Raw genomic sequence first — 17332 nt, forward strand, 5'->3', positions numbered from 1 at the left:
ATGTGCTGAAGAGGAAAGCCTGCTGGAGAGATGGATTCAGGGGCTCACTCCATGAAAATCAGAGCTGACTTGGCAAGACTGAGGCCCCAGAGTGGGCAAGAGAGGGCGGGGGCGGGGTGCAGTGAGAGGAAGGAAGATTAGTAGACTTGGGTAAAGACAGAAACCCACCCTTCCCACAGGAAGCAGGCTGGGATGACAGAAGTTGTTTGTTTTTATTTTTTTAATTAATTTTTATTGTAGGTTGTTCAAAACATTACATAGTTTTGTTTGTTTTTAAACAGCCATGACTGCCTTATGAGGGTCCATGGCCCAGCTGCTGATGGACTGCACTTTCCTGTACCCAAGTGTTTCAGCTATTTATTGTCTCTTACAGCCTCCATTAGCCAACAAAGGCTCAGGACTCTGCAGCACATAAACAGCAGCTCAGTGTTGAGCACTGGCAGTGAGCCAACTCCTTTTGGGGGGAAGATTCCAGAAGCATTGTGGTGTCTGTTTTCTTGGAGGCTACAGGATCTCATTTTCTTTCTTCTGCTAGATGCCTCCTTTTTTAATATTTCGTCATATGTGTTGATGTGTAGTTTGTAGGTATCCAAAGAGGTTATCAGCTTCACCTTTCAGGGTTTTGATTCTGATTTTGGTAGCTTGAATGGAAGGTACTGAAACCCCATCAGTAATTCACTGGGGATACCCTTGATGTATACATTAAAGTTTGGCTCTTGGAAAAAAAAAGGTTCTTCTAACTCCAGGTTAAAATGTTCATCTGCCTCCTTGCCACCTCCACCGCGGTGTCTTTCATCTAAAGGTTAAGGTACTGACAATTTCCTGACCTCCTGACCACCCCCTTGCACACCATGCACACCTTGAAGTTCACCTCCATCCCGGTCCCCAGGCTTCCTAGTCTGTCAGCGTGTCCTTCTCTTAGCTGTTCAAGTTAGAAACCTAGAAGTCATTCTTGTTTCATCCTCCCCCACCTCCACAACCCCTCTGTCAGCAGATCCCTTCAATTCCATCCCCAAACACACCCGGAATCTCTCCACGGCCACTACCATGGAGATCATTCTCTGAATGACACAGATCTGCTGCTGCTGCTACTGGGCCTTCTGCAAAACATACTCCCCACATCTGCAAAACTGATCCTGGGATTTGGATGTCCATCATTCTGCTGCTACAGCCACTATTATTTTTAATATTTTTTTTCTTTTTAGGTGTAATTGGACACAATGCTTTTATTTTATTTACTTATTTTTATGTGGTGCAGAGGATCAAACCCAGGGCCTCATGTGCTAGATGAGCACTACCGCTGAGCCACAATCCCAGCCCAGCCACCACTTACAATAACAAGAATTTTAGTGTCATAGCAATGAACCCAGAGGATGTGTTAGTCCCCTGTGCCGCAGTCTGGCTGGGCACAAATCAGGAGCCACTCAAGCAGGAACAAACTTTATTTCTGAACTCCCCCGACACCACCCACAGGGCCCTCTCAGGAACACCACACACCAACTGGAACTCCCTCCACGGAACTCCCTCCACCGGAAACTCCCCAGGAATCCCCACGAGAACTCCACAAAGTAGCGGGCATCCCAGGCGGACAGCAGGGGGTCTATATACAACTGAATACACAGCTTAACCATCATCATCTCAATGGCTCCCTGGCATCACCTCTCAACCACTCCCTTCTGGCAAAATGCTATGCACTCCACTGTGGCTCTCAGCATCTCCCCCCTTCTGTTTAAACACCAAGCATGTGGCTTAGGGACCGTGCCTGTCTTAGGTTGTCCAATACTACATATGGTCCTTGACCTCAAGGCGTCAGCCTCCTATCTTAGGTCGGTACCATTGCAATTAGATCTTACCCGTCATTGACTACTGGTCCAGCATACAGCCATACTTGTGGATAGGCCTTTGCACCAGTTGGGGGGGTGAGGTTCTTTGCCTCATCTCTGTTGGCCCCCAAATTTGGCCTTTGCACCAGTGGGGGGGTGAGGTTCTTTGCCTCACTTCTGTTGGCCCCCAAATTTGGCCTTTGCACCAGTTGGGGGGTCAGGTTCTTTGTCTCACCTCTGTTGGCCCCCAAATTTGGCCTTTGTACCCGTGGGGGGGTGAGGTTCTTTGCCTCACCTCTGTTGGCCCCCAAATTTGGCCTTTGCAAGCAGAAGGGAGGAGGATGCAAAATGCCATGACACCAAGCCAAATGACAGCTCTTTTGGAAAAACTGTACCACTGATGACACCATCAGCAAAGATACTCCAGCACTACCACAATTCACTGCACCAATAGATAGTTCACAATGAATACAGGTGATACATAGTCCAGGCAAGTTCTGCAAGCAGTTCAAAGCAGAGGAATCTATTAATATGTCCATTTCCTCCCAAAGTAAATCGACTCCTTCATTGAGCATCATTTGTTGAGTTACATTATTCATTGATGCATCAGTTTATACAGTTTGTTGTGATAGCTATCACAGAAGCTGTAGTTTGGTTTTATCTTTGTCTTCACTGGCACTGGGATGAGGATAGAAATTCTGGCAATGATGACTAAAAAAAAAAAAATATGTAACATTCCAGCAGGCACTAAGAAAACAATTTTCTGAACAATTTACATTATCCTGAACAGAATTATTAAATATAATGAAAAGGAAAGGTGAAAGTAAACAGATCTGTTAACCTCCTTTTTTGTTCACATATTAAAACAATCCTCAACAGCTGTTTACCCAATTTAAATTAAACCATTTAAATCACGTGAATAATAAAAAATATTTGGATCCATTTTTTCATGAGCGCTCCTCATATATGATATATGGGTTCCAGGACTTTCATGGGGGAGGCTCATGAATCATAGACAGGTGGGTCCTGATGCCTGCTGTTAGGGGTTGGGTTGGTATGAAGGACTGGTGAGCCCTTTTCAGAAACTGCCTTGGGCAAGAAATCAAGACTTTTTCTTTAAAATGGCCATTCAGATGCTAAGCAAGGACCTTATAATATGAGTGGCCAATAATGACATAAAGTAGTAGCAAAGATCTTGTAGACTATTTAAATTAAATTGGTATGACTCCACATAGGAGTGCTATCCTATCAAGATGGGCAAGGTAATTTCCTGAGCAACTGCTAAGAAGGTAACTCAAAAGTACATAGTGAAAGAAATGATGGGTAGTTAAAGTGCCATGCCAGAAAAGATCTCAACACTAAGGAAGGCGGCAGTGGAGGCACTGACAAAAAGAAGACACAAAAGCACAGAAAAGTGGCAGGAATCTTACCAATAACTGCAGTAAATTTAAGTAGATTGCAAGGCTGGGGTGGAGCTCAGTGTTAGAGCACTTGCCTTGTGAGTGCAAGGTCCTAGGGTTTGATCCTCATCACCACAAGGAAGCACAAGCAAAAATAAAATAAAAAACTGGATTGAACTCTTGAATGATAAAGCATAGATTGGTAGATGGGAAAATGATCCAATTGATGCTATCTATAAGAGACTCATTTTAGATTCAAAAACAGTTGAAAATGAAAACTTCGAAAACTACACTCTTTGCAAAAAATAACCAGAAGCAGACTGGAGTGGTTATACTAATGCCATGCAACTAAGACAAAATTGTTTCAAGGGACAAAAAAGGACGTGATATAATGATACAAATATCAAGCCATCAAGAAGATATGTTGGAAACACACATACATATAACAGAGTCCCTCCAAAAAGTTAACCAGAAATTGACGGAATTAAAGAGATTTAGATGATTTTACAGTAGTATTTGGACATTTTAATGCTCTACTTCCAATAATGGATATAACAAAATTTCATTAAAGAAACAGAGAACTCAAATGACACTATAAACCAAGCAGAGGAATGGAGATACACGAGAACTTTCCAACCACTGACAATAGGATTTACATTTTTTTCATGTGCACATGAAACAGTGTCTAGAACTAATTATATATTAAGTTACAAAACAATTCTCAATTAGTTTAAAAAGTTTGAAATCATGAAAAGTATGTCCTAATGCTATGAAAACTAGAAATGAAAGTAGAAGATATAAAAAAATTTAAAATTCATGTAGAAATTAAAGAAAATGGTCTAACGCAATAAAAACATCAAAGAAGAAATCCAAGAGAAATCATGAACTATTTTCTTAATTATTCTTTTTTAGTTGTAGATGGACACAATGCCTTTATTTTGTTTATTTATTTGCATGTGTGCTGAGGATTGAACCCAAGCACCCCACCACTGAGCCACAACCCCAGCCCATCCTGAAGTATTTTGAGACATGAAAATCCACATCTTTCCTCTGATTTGGTGTAGGAAATGATTGATTTGTGTTTATGGAACCAGCCTTCCATTCCTGGGGCAAATACCACTGACTCATGGTAGTGTGGTCTAATACTGGACTTGTAATTTTTTTTAAGGTTTTCGTATGTCTAGTCATAAAGACATGGTTTGTGGTTTTATTTTCTTGTGATGGGTTTTTCTGCCTTTGGTATCAAGGTAATGTTGATCTTGAAGAATGAGACGTTAATTCTTTAAAAGTTTGGTAGAATTCACCAGCAAGGCTATCCTAGATTTATTTCCTTCCTTCCTTCTATCCTTCCTTCTTTAATCTCTTCAATTGCTATAGGACCCTTCAGATTTCCCATTTCTTTCTCTTTTTTTTTTTTCAAAGAGAGAAGAGAGAGAGAGAGAGAGAGAGAAAGATAATTTTTTAATTATTATTTTTCAGTTTTTGGTGGACACAACATCTTTGTTTTATTTTATGTGGTTCTATGGATCGAACCCAGTGCCCCGCGCATGCCAGGGGAGCACACTACCACTTGAGCCACATCCCCAGCCTCAGGTTTCCTATTTCTTATTAAGTCATTTATAACAACTGGTTTCTAGGAATTTGTTTATGTTACTCATCTGTTATTGGCATACAATTGATCCCAGTACTCTCAGATAACTGATAATCCTTTTTATTTTTGTGAAGTCAGTAGAATGTCTCCACACTTTGGGGGAAGGGTACTGGGGATTGAACCCAGGGGCACGTAATCATTGAGCCATATTCCCAGCTCTTTTTTATATTTTGTTTATAGAGCCAGGGTCTCATAAGTTGCTGAGGCTTCCTTTGAACTTGTGATTCTCCTGGCTCAGCCTCCCAAATCACCGGGATTACAGGAGTGTGCCACTGTGCCCAGTCCCCCTTTCTCATTTAATTTGAGCCTCTCTTTTTGTCATTATAGTTAAACATTTGCCAACCATTTGATCAAGTTTGTGTGGCTATTACAGAATACTACAGCCTGGCATGTAGAACTATTCCCATAGTTCTGGAATTCAGGAAATAACAAGATTAAGGTGTGGGCTGGGGCTGGGGCTCAGTAGTAGAGAGTTTGCGTAGCATGCCTGAGGCACAGGGTTTGATTCCTGGCACCACATACAATAAACAAATAAATTAAAAATGTATTTTGTTTAAAAAATTCATTTAAATAAAAGACTAAGGTGCTAGCAGATATAGGATTTTGTGGGGTGCTCTTCTTCATTAGGAGACAGACATCTCCAGGTTACATCTTCACCTGGAGGAGGATTCAGAGACAGGAAGCAAGCTCCTTCCTCTGAGATACTGATCCTAAGCTGAAGGCGCCATCCTCATGAACTAGTTTTCTCTCAAAGACCTTACCCAGTAATAACTGTCCCACTGAGGATTAACAAATTTGGGGGAAACATACATGTAGCCCAGAATACCAATCTTGCTAATCTTTTCAAAGAATGAAATTTTTGTCAGTTTTTCTATTCTCTTTAATTTATCTCCATTCTTATTTACTCCTTTTGTTAACTGTAGATTCTCTTTGCTCTTCTTTCTATAGTTTCTCAAAGTGTAAGGCAATTTGATTTTTTTTTAATATGCAGCCTTTATTTTCTTCAGTCTAGAGTGTTTTGTGATTAATTATATAAAGATGAGGAACCAGTTTTACAACCTAAAAGTTTATTTACTTATTAAAACTATATTAATACTTTAATGAATTATACAAAAAAGATGAGACAAACGTGCACTATGGAATTGCATGTCAGGCCAGTTCCTTACAGAGGGAATTCCCAGCATGACCTCAATGATCTGTGAGGACACAGAGCAATCCTTATTTAGACGTACACATTCATACTTGTCTAGCAAGGTCAGCCCTCTGCTTCTTAACAGTTTCCTTCTGCTATGGATGCGTACGTTTAGTTGTCTGCTTCTTAGAGCAGACATCCACCACCCCTTGTGGGAGGGCTTGTGCCCTGAAGATGATTGATTCAACCCATTCTTCCGGGAGGGCTTCCTGGTGGCCCTCTTCCATCATCATATCTGGAATCAGATGAGTTTTTTTTTTTTCCCCACATCTTGTTGAAGCAGAGTTTTAAAAAAGAAAACCACAAACTCAGCTATTCCCCCAAAGAAATCTGTTATCAAAAAGATAGTCTCTGTGGGGACTGACTGGCCGTCCAACACTTGTCCATTCGAGATGTAAACCATCTTGCCTCTGCTTCCTGGCTTCCCCCTTTCTTTTCTTAATGAAAGTATTTACAGCCATAAGTTCTCCTCTGAGACTCAGTGAATACATCAACAATGGCACAGGTGCCAAGATGATAATCTTTTCAAAATGTAGTTCTGAAACAAACAGATGTATATTTACTTGAAAAATCGAATCTAGACTCCAACTTCTCCCAAACACACAGAAAATAAATAATGAAAACTTTAAGATTTCTAGAAGAAAATATATGATCAATTTTTTAAAAAAACATTTTTTAGTTATAGGTGGACACAGTAACTTTATTTTATTTTTATGTGCTGCTGAGGATCAAACCCAGTTCCTTATAGATGGTAGGCGAGCACTCTACCTCTGAGCCACAATCCTAGCCCTAGGAAAAATCTTTTTAAGTTTTAGATAGGACACTAAAAGCACTAACCACTGAGGAAGCAATTGATAAACTGGATTTCATTAAAATTTAAAGCTTCTGTTCTCCTAAAGACACTGTAAAGTTCACAAAAAATGCAAGCCACAAACTGGAAGAAAATATTTGCAACAAATACATAAAAACAAAGGCCTTATTACCCAGAATATGTACAGAACTCTATTTAATAAGACAAATGATCCAGTTTTAAAATGGCCAATGGACTTGTGCAAACAATTCACAAAAAGAGATACACTAATTGCCAAGAATTAGTGACAAGATGACTAACATCGTTGATTATCAGGGAAATACAAAGTTTGTACTTCTAACCCCCCAGAACAACAAGCACTAAAAAGAATAAGAATAAAGAGTCTTGACAAGGTAATGAGACAAGTGAAACCCATACATTGTTTATGGGAATGTAGGAGGGTATTGCCATTTTTGAAAATGAGTTGATAATATCTCATAAAAACATACACCTAGCCTGTAATCCAGCTGTTTCACTCATGGATATTTATCCAAGTTAAGTGAAAAATGTATCTATTAAAATAATTGTGCCATAGTAGTCTTTAACATAATATCATAGTAGTCTTTAAAAGTTTTATTCATAATATCCCCAAACTTGCATTGATCTAAATATCTAATAACAGATGAGTGGGGGGAAAAACACAAATCATGGTATATTCATTTAATGAAATCCAAAAATAAAATTGAATGACAGGTGCCTGCAGCAACATCTATGAATCACATTGATGTTATATTGAACAAAGGCAGGCAGATCTACGATACCAGAATGTAAATCTCATGGATACTGAGTTCTAGAACAGGCTAAGTGAATCTGTGGTGACTGATGCAGACGTAGCTATCTGAACAACAGTTCCATCAGCTGAGTGTAGAGAAGGGGATTGCTACAGAAATGTCATACCTTGAATAAAGATGGCTACACAAAGTATGGAGGTATTAACACTAATCATAAAAGCTAGGTATTTTATTGTGTATCACTATGTGTAGATTATATAAATAGGTATATAAAGCTGGCAACAATTTATGGAACACAAGGCAAAATGAAGATAAACAATGATGAAGTCAATAGATGCCATCATCCTTCTTTTTTGGTACTGGGGATGGAAACTAGGGCCTTGTGTATGCTAGGCAAGTTTTGTACCACTGAGCACTCCCAGCCCCAATAGACATTATCATGAGGGAAAATTTAAGAAAAGGTCCATTTGAAATTGAAATAATGAGTAATGGTCTTGATTGTTGATAAGCCAAATGATGTAGTGGAATGAGTTACATGATCAAATAGGTAAAATATGACCCCAACTTGCTCTTTTAACATCATACACTTAAGTATAAAACTCATAGTATGTATCTAAAATTGAGAACAAATAGGATGATTTGGTAATTGAATGGTCGATCCAAAGTAGGCTCAATCACCACCCTAGAAAACTTGGTTGAGTCCTCTGACATCTTATAACTCATAAATGAAAAAAGGCTTGATAATCCTAAAAATTTACATGGCATCATCAAACTAGATGATTAATTTGAAAGACTTTTCTAAACTTAATAGATTTGATCAATTTTGCCAGAAAAAGGACAATTACCTGTTTTTAGTATAAAAAAATCATTTTACATTTCATTGTTGATTTAGATAATTATATGTAGTCAAAATGAAACTTTCATAGAATTGTTGGTAGTTTAAATGTCCTGCTCTTTTTTTTCCTGGATTTTTAATTTTTTTTTTGTACCAGGGTGCCTAATCCTTGGGCCACATCTCCAGCGCTTTTTATTTTTTGACAGTGTCTCCCCAAGTTGTTTCGGACCTTTGTGAGGCTTGTCTCCAACTTGGGATCCTCCTGCCCCAGCCTTCTGAGCCGCTGGGATTTATATTATTTATTCCTTCCAAATGCAAAGTAATTTTCATTTCTACTTTTGTATTCAAAATTTTATTGCAGTGCTTTCGTTTAATGCAGGTTGTATAAGTTTGGGGTTCCACTATTCCTGAATACACTGTGGATCTGTGAATCTCAGGACATGATCTGGAGTGTGGAAAATAATTTGTAGAAAAAATGCAATCAGTATAATTCAATAGAACTATGAAAAACTTAATAGTAAATATACTATTATTGTTCACCAATAATCACAAAAGCGGGATGATTATAAAGAAAGGCCCTATACAATTTTTGTCTTTACGGGGTTTTTCTCCATTAAAAAAGGAAAACAAAGCCAAGCGCTGGGTACACGCTTATAATCCTAGCGACTGGAGAGGCTGAGGCAGGAGGATCTCAAATTTGACATCAGTATCAACAATTTAGCGAGACCTTGTCTCAAAAATAAAAAGGGTCGGGGATGTGGTAAAGGGCCTCTTGGTTCAATCCCTGGTACCAAAAAAATAGACATTTTATGACCGTGTGGGTGCGAAGACGCATTAAGGTCTGGTCTTCGACCCCTCTTTCCCGCCATAAGAAGAAACATCTTCGTCAGCACTAAAAACCCCGGCGCTGGGCCGCCCGAACCGGGCGGGCAGCTCGCAGTCACGTCCTTCCCTGGACTGGTGCCGGGCCCGGCCCACGTCATGACCTCTGCGCGGACACGACAGGGCACGACGCGGGTGGCTTTGGCACCCTCCCCGGCAGCTCCAGCGTCTCAGAGGCGCCAGGCGGAAGCACCGTTCCAAGAAGACTCCGCGACCGCTCGGGTACCGTCTGGACCCTCGCTGGGGAGCGCAGGCGGCCGGAACCTTAACGGTCCAAGCTCGCAGGCCGGGCTCCCCAACGGTCACCGCCCTTGCGGCAGGCCACGCCCCTTCTGGAACGTTCCCCGGCCAGGGTCCGGTTCTGCCCGGCTGGCCCCCTGCTCAGTCTCGGGTTGGGACTGTCCTCGGCAGGACTGTCGCAGCGCCCTCGCCCTCGGTGCGAGTCGCACCACGGGGTTCCTGCCCGCGCTCCCCGGCGTGAGCAACGGGGCGCCCCCGCGGGGTCACAGAGAGCCACCTGCATCTCGGGGGCACCCGCACCGCGTGCACTGCCCATGACGCTCGCCGTCTCCGGGGACTCTGGGTCTGCGTTCTGCACGGGTGACGCGTTTGGGTGAGAGCATGTTTTAGGTCTCCAGAGTAAGACCGAAGGTAAGGAAACGTTCCTTCGCTATCCTTATCACCACTCCCGAAACACCTGAGGCACTAAAACCAACCACGAAACGGAAACCGCGGGAGGCGGGTGCCGAACCCGCCCAGGGCCGCGCTTGTGGGGAGCCGCCCCGCCCAGGGGGCGTACCTGGGGCGTGGCCCCAGGGCCAGCTTTCCAGTTCACTTCGACGGGCTCCTCTGATTGGTCAAACCCCTGCGCACCGGAAGTGACGTTAGCATCCGGCTGGGGCCTGCCCGCGGCGCCCCGCTGCTTGTCTTCCCACGCCCCGCCCCCTCGGCGCACCAAAACAAGCCAGCCGAGAGGGGGCGGGGCCTGCGGACGGTGGACGCCGCTCAGGGGCGGGGTCTGCGCTCGCGGCGACTGCGGGTTGGGCGCTCCGCCGCGGGCCCGTACTTCCGCCCGCGGCCGACTGTTGGGCTCAGGCATGAAGGTGGGCCGGCGCCCAGTGTAGGGCCGAGCGCGGTGAGAAGGGCGGCGGGCACCGGGCTAGCAGGCTGGGCATGCGTGATCGCGCGCGAGGTCGCCACGAGTAACCGTCGCGGCGCGTGAGGCCGAGGTGGGGGAGGGGCGGCGTGCCCCCAGCGGGGTCGCGGCGCGCGGCGGGAGTGTCCCCGGAGGCCGGCCGGCCGCCTTTTGTGCCCTGCAAGCCGGGCCCAGGCGCCGGGATGCCCGCCCGCGCTCCCGTGTGAGCGAGCTGTGGGCTTGGCGCTGCGCGGTGGCCCCAGGCTGGGGGTTCTCCTCGCGGCTGTCCTGGACGCAGTCCCCGTCGGCTGGCTCCGGAGAGGGGGTTCGCCCGTAGGCCTGCCCGCCCGCCCCGCCTGCAGGAGACGCGGCGCTGACAGCGGCCACAGGGGCTCGGTTCCCTGGGCTGTATCCCGGAGGGAGCTGTGCCCGAGGTTGCGCCGCCCGCGCGAAACGGACCGACCCCCAGGGGCAGAGAACCCGGAGGAGGGCGAGTTTGATAAGTGGCAGCGCAGAGTTCCTGGAGAGCCTGGGACGGAGGTTACCAGCACTTGTTAATTTTGGGAATGTTTGCCCCAGTGCCTAGCTGGGCGCTGAGTTGGGACAGTGCCCTGAGGACCTATGGGTTAGAATTGGCGGTTCTACCCTTATTTCATTCATTGCTTGTGTGTCCTGTAGCCTGCCCGAGTTTCCTCTTCAGGTGGCCCACTCTGGAGGGTTGATGCAAGGCCCGCATAAGCTATAGAAGCCACTTCGTGAGTTTTACTTCTTTTTTAATTTCAGAAATGTTTTTTAGGGGGCCAAAGTCTGAATATATATGAATGCAAATCGTCACTCATTCACAGATAAGCCAAGCAATCTCAACTGAGGAGCGCATCTCTGCATGCTGTTTGCCAAGGTAATTATTATTATTATTTCTTTTAAACTCTTAAGACTTTTTGTTTTTCAATCACAACATATACACATCACTGGAGGTAAATGTAAAGTATGGATATATATGGAGCAGATCCTTGCCTTAACAGACTTTCATTTGCTGGGGGCGGGTGGAGGAAGCAGGTAAGTAAACAGAAGTTCACCCTGATAAGTGCAGTGATAGAAATTTGAAAGGAGTCATGAGGGAATAGAGAAGGAGGTCATCAAAGACAAACTGGAAGTGAGGTTTGGTCAGACCAGCCTCCCAGATGTGATGACACTGGGGATGCATTGCATCCTGGCGGTTCTCAAATCCAGGATTCTATCAGAATCGATAGTGGAGTACTTTAAAAATGAATCTGAATTTTATAAAAAAAGAATTTTTAAATTTCTGGAATTAACCAGGCAGAGGTGTGAAAGGTGAGTGTACAAGACAGATGGAAGAGCTTCCATTAAATTATAGAATGTAAGCACCATGAGTTGTTTTAGGATGAGCAGGTGAAGAGAGAGAAGGTAGTGGTTAGAATGGTGCTGAAGCCAGGTCATGGAGGCCTGTGTATTGAACTCAACAGTTTGCATTCTGTCCCAGAACTGTGGAGGAGTCCTCTGTGCTTTTTTTTTTTTTTTTTTTAATTTTTTTTTAATCAAATATTTATTTTATACTTTTTGGTGGGACATAACATCTTTATTTTATTTTTATGTGGTCACAACATCTTTATTTTATTGCTGAGTATCGAACCCAGCAACCTGTGCATGCCAGGTGAGCACACTATTGCTTGAGCCACACCCCCAGCCCCCCTCTGTGCTTTTGAGATCTAGTTTGTCTTTTGGCTTCTGGCAACATTTTGGAGGAAGAATTGTTAGTGGATCAGACAAGAGGCGGAGAGATCATTTAGGCTTCATTAGTAATACAAGTAAATAGGAAAATATGTTCAACTAAGGCAGTGGTGATGGCAGTGAGAAAGAATTACAGGTGTAGTTTAAGAAACTATAGACAGTGGAACTCGGGTGAAGATAAAGGCAGGAGAGTAGAACTTTTGTTTTTAAACATTTATTTTTTGTTTGTAGTTGGACACAATACCTTTATTTTTATGTGGTGCTGAGGATCGAACCCAGGGCCTTGCACATGCTAGGCAAGCGCTCTACTGCTGAGCCACAACCCCAGCCCCCAAGCTTTTTTTTTTTTTTGGTGTTTAAAGTTTTTTTTCTTTTATTGCCATATTATAGTTGTATGTAGTGGTGGGATTTGTTGTTACTTATTTATATATGATATAACAATATAATATGGCCTATATTATTCTCCAGTGTTTTCCTTTTCTCCTCTTCTTCCCTCCCTCTGATCCCTTTTCTATATTCTACTGATCTCCCTTGGATTTTCATGAGATCTACCTCCACCGTTCTTTTCCCTTTTTCCTGTGTACCTTCCTTACAGGACAGCAATCCTTGACTTTCTAAGTTTGGCTTATTTTGCTTAGCATAATTTTCTCAAGTTTCATCCATTTTCCTGCAAATGACATTATTTTATTTTTACTTATGGCTGAATAAAACTCCATTTTATATATATGCACTACATTTTCTTTACCATTCATCCATTGATGGACAGTGTAGGTTAATTTTTAGGTTACTGGTTTGAAAACTGAATGGATGGTATTGCAGTCACTATAAGGAATACAGGACAAAGTATAACAAATTTAAGCTAAGAATTTTGTTTTGTTCAGGTCATGTTTTCTTTGAGGTGGCTGTCAGTCCTGTAAGTAGAGATACACTGTAGTTGGGTATTGAATATATCTTGACTTCTGGGCTAGTCTGTCATTATTAAGTAGTTGAAACCTACTTATGCGTTGCATTCCTAGTTTTTCTTGTTCTTTATTTATTTATTTTTTTTTTGAGAGAGAGAGAGAGAGAATTTTTTTTTTTAATATTTATTTTTTAGTTTTCGGCGGACACAACATCATTGTTTGTATATGGTGCTGAGGATCGAACCCAGGCTGTATGCATGCCAGGCGAGCGCACTACCACTTGAGCCACATCCCCAGCCCCGAATTCATAGTTTTTCAAGTGTTGAAGATGTAGCTCTTATCTAGCATGTGCAAGGCCCTGGGTTTGATACCTAGTGTCTCTCTCTTTTTTTTTTTTTTTTTTTTAAAAGCTGGGTAAGGTGCTTGTGGCCCAGCCACTCAGAAGGCTGGAGCAAGAGGATTGATTACTTGAGCCCAGTAGTTCGAGACTGCCAGCCTGAGCAACATACTGAGACCACCATCTAAAAAAGAAAGACATTTTTAGGTTTGGAGAAGCTTCAGTGCAGGTAGTAGTTAAAACAGTGGTTTGAGTAAGGCCACCCAGAAAAAGTATTGAATGCAGAGATTAGAAGGCTCAAACCTTTGGAGACTCATATTAGGAAGGGAAGCAGAAGGAATTTGGTAGACCTAGTGTCAGGAAAATGGTATGCAGCATGGCTAAGGAATGCATGGCCAGCATTTTTTTATACAGTTAGAGTCAAGTAACTAGCCTATTGAATTGGGTACCCAATAGAGTGATTGTTGGACTTTGTAGAAACGTTCTGTGGGTGAAGGGTGAAGCTAGAATTGAAAGGAGCTGAAGAAGTGGGAGATGGTGATTTAAGTTATTTTTTAAAAAAAAATTTTTTTAGTTATAGGTGGATACAGTGCAGTGTCTTTATTTTGATTTATATGGTGCTGAGAATCGAACCCAGTGCCTCATGCATGCTAGGTGCGTGCTCTACCTCTGAGCCACGACCCCAGCCCACAGATTTAAATTACTTTTTAAAGGTGTTTAACTGGGTAGAGTAGAAGAAAGAGATTGTTGTTTAAATTTCTGGCTAGTTAATTTTGAGGAATATATTCCAAGGATAAGTCTGGGGAAAGGTATAGCCATACCTCTGGTGAAGCACCCTGCATTTTTGACATATCAACTCTCTTTTTGGTTGATGCTCAGAAAGTGGCTTTTACTTCTCTTCTGAAACCCCAGTATTATCTATATCCCAATACCCGCCCCAATCCGTTTATGGTTTGATTTCAAGCAGTAGCAGTTCAGTGAGAATAAAACACACCTCAGGAAGGACTGTGTTCTGCAGAGTTTTACAGGATTCATAGTCATTTATGAGCAAAATTTTTTTCTTAAAAGATAAAGTACACCCTAATGAGATTTCTTGGGTTTAGCCATTGGACCAGGATGATTTTAGATTTGGGGCCATAGCCACAAATCTAAAATTTTGAGAGAAATCAAGGTGGCATGTTATTGATAATACTCTACAGCACTGTTCTTTCTGTATTCTATTCCATGGCATTTACCTGTTCTGTGGCAGTGACTCCCATCTACTTTGAGAAAATTTGATCTTTTTTTTTTTTTTTTGAAAGGAGTAGGATTTATTCAAGCACAAAGAAAATAGGCAGAGCTCCCAAAAGCACCTGACAGTAGGTTGCTCTACTCTTCCTTTTTTTTTAATATTTATTTTTTTTAGTTGTAGTTGGACACAATACTTTTTATTTTTATTTTTATGTGATGCTGAGGATTGAACCCAGTGCCTCATACGTGTGAAGTGAGTGCTCTACCACTGAGCCTACTCTTCCTTTTTGAGATGAATGAGGAAGTAGGCTAATTTTCTCAATAGATTTCTTTTTTTCTAAATACTTTATTAGTTGTTGGTGGACCTTTATTTATATATGGTGCTGAGAATCGAACCCAGTGCCTCACACATGCTAGGGAAGTGCTCTGCCCCTGAGCCACAGCCCCTCAATAGATTTCTTTAGTTTTCTGCTCTGTTGATTATGTTAAAGTACACATTTTATTTCCAGTAAATCCCTTCAGGTTTTTAAAGTTTAAAGTGACTATAATCTTGTGTGGGAGTAGTACTGGGATTGAAACTGGGGTGCTCATACCACTCCTTTTTTACAACTTTTTCTTTTGAGAGAGTGACGCTAAGCTGCTGCAGAGGTTGACCTCAAAATGGGATCCACTTGCCTCAGCCTCCCCCCCCTTTTTTTTTTTTAAATAACTATCAGGGATTGAACTCAGGTATTCTGCTACTGAGCCACATCCAACCCTATTTTGTATTTTTTTAGAGACAGGGTCTCACTGAGTTGCTTAGCACCTTGGTAAATTGCTGAGGATGGCTTTGAACTCGCTATCCTCCTGTTTCAGCCTCTGGAGTCACTGGGATTACAGGTATGTGCCACTGTGCCCAGCTCAGCCTCCCATTTTGCTTGGATTTCAGGCATGTGCCAGTGGTGCCAGCCAACTGTAATCTTTTTATCTGCCAAAGTCATGCTTGAAACAATTTCTGTGAAGTTTCACTTTCTATTCTTGTTAGCTCACTTCCCCACATGGAGTAGATCACCTGAAAACCAGTTTCTGCAAGATTGTAAACATCCTAGTATTATGATGATGTCTTTTCAGATATAAGAATTTTTTGTTTAAATTACATTACTGTATTTTGGTATTCCCTAGTCTGCAGTTTCCTTGTGAAAGGTAGGTATTAATTAAATGTAAATTAGAGTTAGTGTCAGGAACAGGCAGGACTCTGCCTCTGAACTTACATACTATTTTTTTTTCTATGTAACTAACTTTATTCTTTTGTTCCATTCTTTGGTCAGCTTCTAATTAAAGACTTAGTGAAATTAAACTCCAAAATAAGTTTTGACATTTTTTGAAATCTTATTTTCAGTGTACTTACATGATGAAAGCCACCCTAAATTCCTTTCAGAAGCATGAGTAAAAATAATCTTTTTTCTTTTTTTGGTGATACTGGAGGTCAAATCCAGGACCTTGCAGATGCTAAGCGAGTGTTCTACCACTAAACTGCATCCTCAGTAAAAGTAATATTTAGTAAATTTTAAAAATCATTTTACAAGATAGATACATGTATTTGGTTATATTTATGCACTTATAATTATTAAATCACGGGTTAAAGAGAAATTGGGGAGTTTAAAAAAGCCTTACGTTGAGAGCCACAGCCGAGTTGGATGACGCCTGGCATTTTTGCCAGAAGGAGTGGTTGAGAGGTGATGCCAGTGAGCCATTAAGAAGATGATGATTAAATTAAGCTGTGTATAATTGCTGTGACTGGATGATGCTGGATTGAAACAGGCTGTGTATTCAGTTGTATATAGACCCCTGCTGTCCTGCAAAAGGGCAGCTCCTGCTGCCTGCCAAATTCCAGTTGGTGTGTGTGTTCCTAGAAGGGCCAAGTGGGTGGCGTTTGCTGGAGTTCCGGCAATAAAGTAGTTCCTGTTTGAACCTACAAGTGCCTCGTGGCGGCTCGGTTATTTTGTGCCCAGCCAGACTGTGGCAGCCTTAGAAGAAAAGTATAGTTTCTTTCAAAACTTCATCAATTTCCCATTAGCAGAGACTTTGTTACTCTGAATTTTATGGTGATACTTATTCAAAAGCCTTGCTTTGCCAAATTTTTATTTTCAAACATTCAGTGACTTTGCTTAAGTTTCCTGTTTGTCTCTTCTTCTCTTCTTAAGATGTTTTTTTCTAATTTTCTCTTCTGTGAATTCTAATATCATCAATAGATTGTCTTTCTTTATGTGCTGTATGTATATACACAAAAAATGCAGAGCCTTTTTACATGCCACTAATCAATTTTCATTATCTTTAGAGTGATTCAACCCTGAAGAGAATACACAGGTTATGGTTGGGTCCATTCTGTTTAAGAAAGGAACTTAGTTCACAGTTGGGTTTGCCCCCGCCCTCCTAATTTGGCTGATATTTTTCTACAGGATAATTAACTTGAGGTCAGGTTTTTTGTTTTTTTGTTTTTTTTGGTAACAAGAATTGAACTTAGTGTGACCACTAAGCCACATCCCCAGCCCTATTTTGTATTTTATTTAGAGACAGGGTCTCACTGAGTTACTTAGCACCTGGCTTTTGCTGAGGCTGGCTTTGAACTAGCAATC

General features: G+C 42.0%; 1 protein-coding gene across 5 annotated transcripts in view; it reads left to right on the forward strand.

The window, feature by feature from the left end:
* Positions 1 to 9936: 9936 nt before the first annotated feature.
* The window catches only part of Setx (senataxin), a 91821-nt gene continuing 84425 nt past the window's right edge, over positions 9937 to 17332 (forward strand). For 2 of the 5 annotated variants that reach the window (XM_076845196.2, XM_076845201.2), the window contains exons 1-2: positions 10426 to 10499; positions 11296 to 11397. In XM_076845196.2, coding sequence (XP_076701311.1) covers positions 11321 to 11397 — 77 coding nt within the window. In that variant the 5' untranslated portion in view covers positions 10426 to 10499; positions 11296 to 11320. Of the gene's footprint in view, positions 10016 to 10407; positions 10500 to 11282; positions 11398 to 17332 lie in introns of those variants that run through there. The other 3 variants (XM_076845200.2, XM_076845198.2, XM_076845199.2) reach the window with 3 other exon arrangements.

Source organism: Callospermophilus lateralis, chromosome 2 (assembly GCF_048772815.1).
Source record: "Callospermophilus lateralis isolate mCalLat2 chromosome 2, mCalLat2.hap1, whole genome shotgun sequence".
NCBI classification, from domain to species: Eukaryota; Metazoa; Chordata; class Mammalia; order Rodentia; family Sciuridae; genus Callospermophilus; species Callospermophilus lateralis.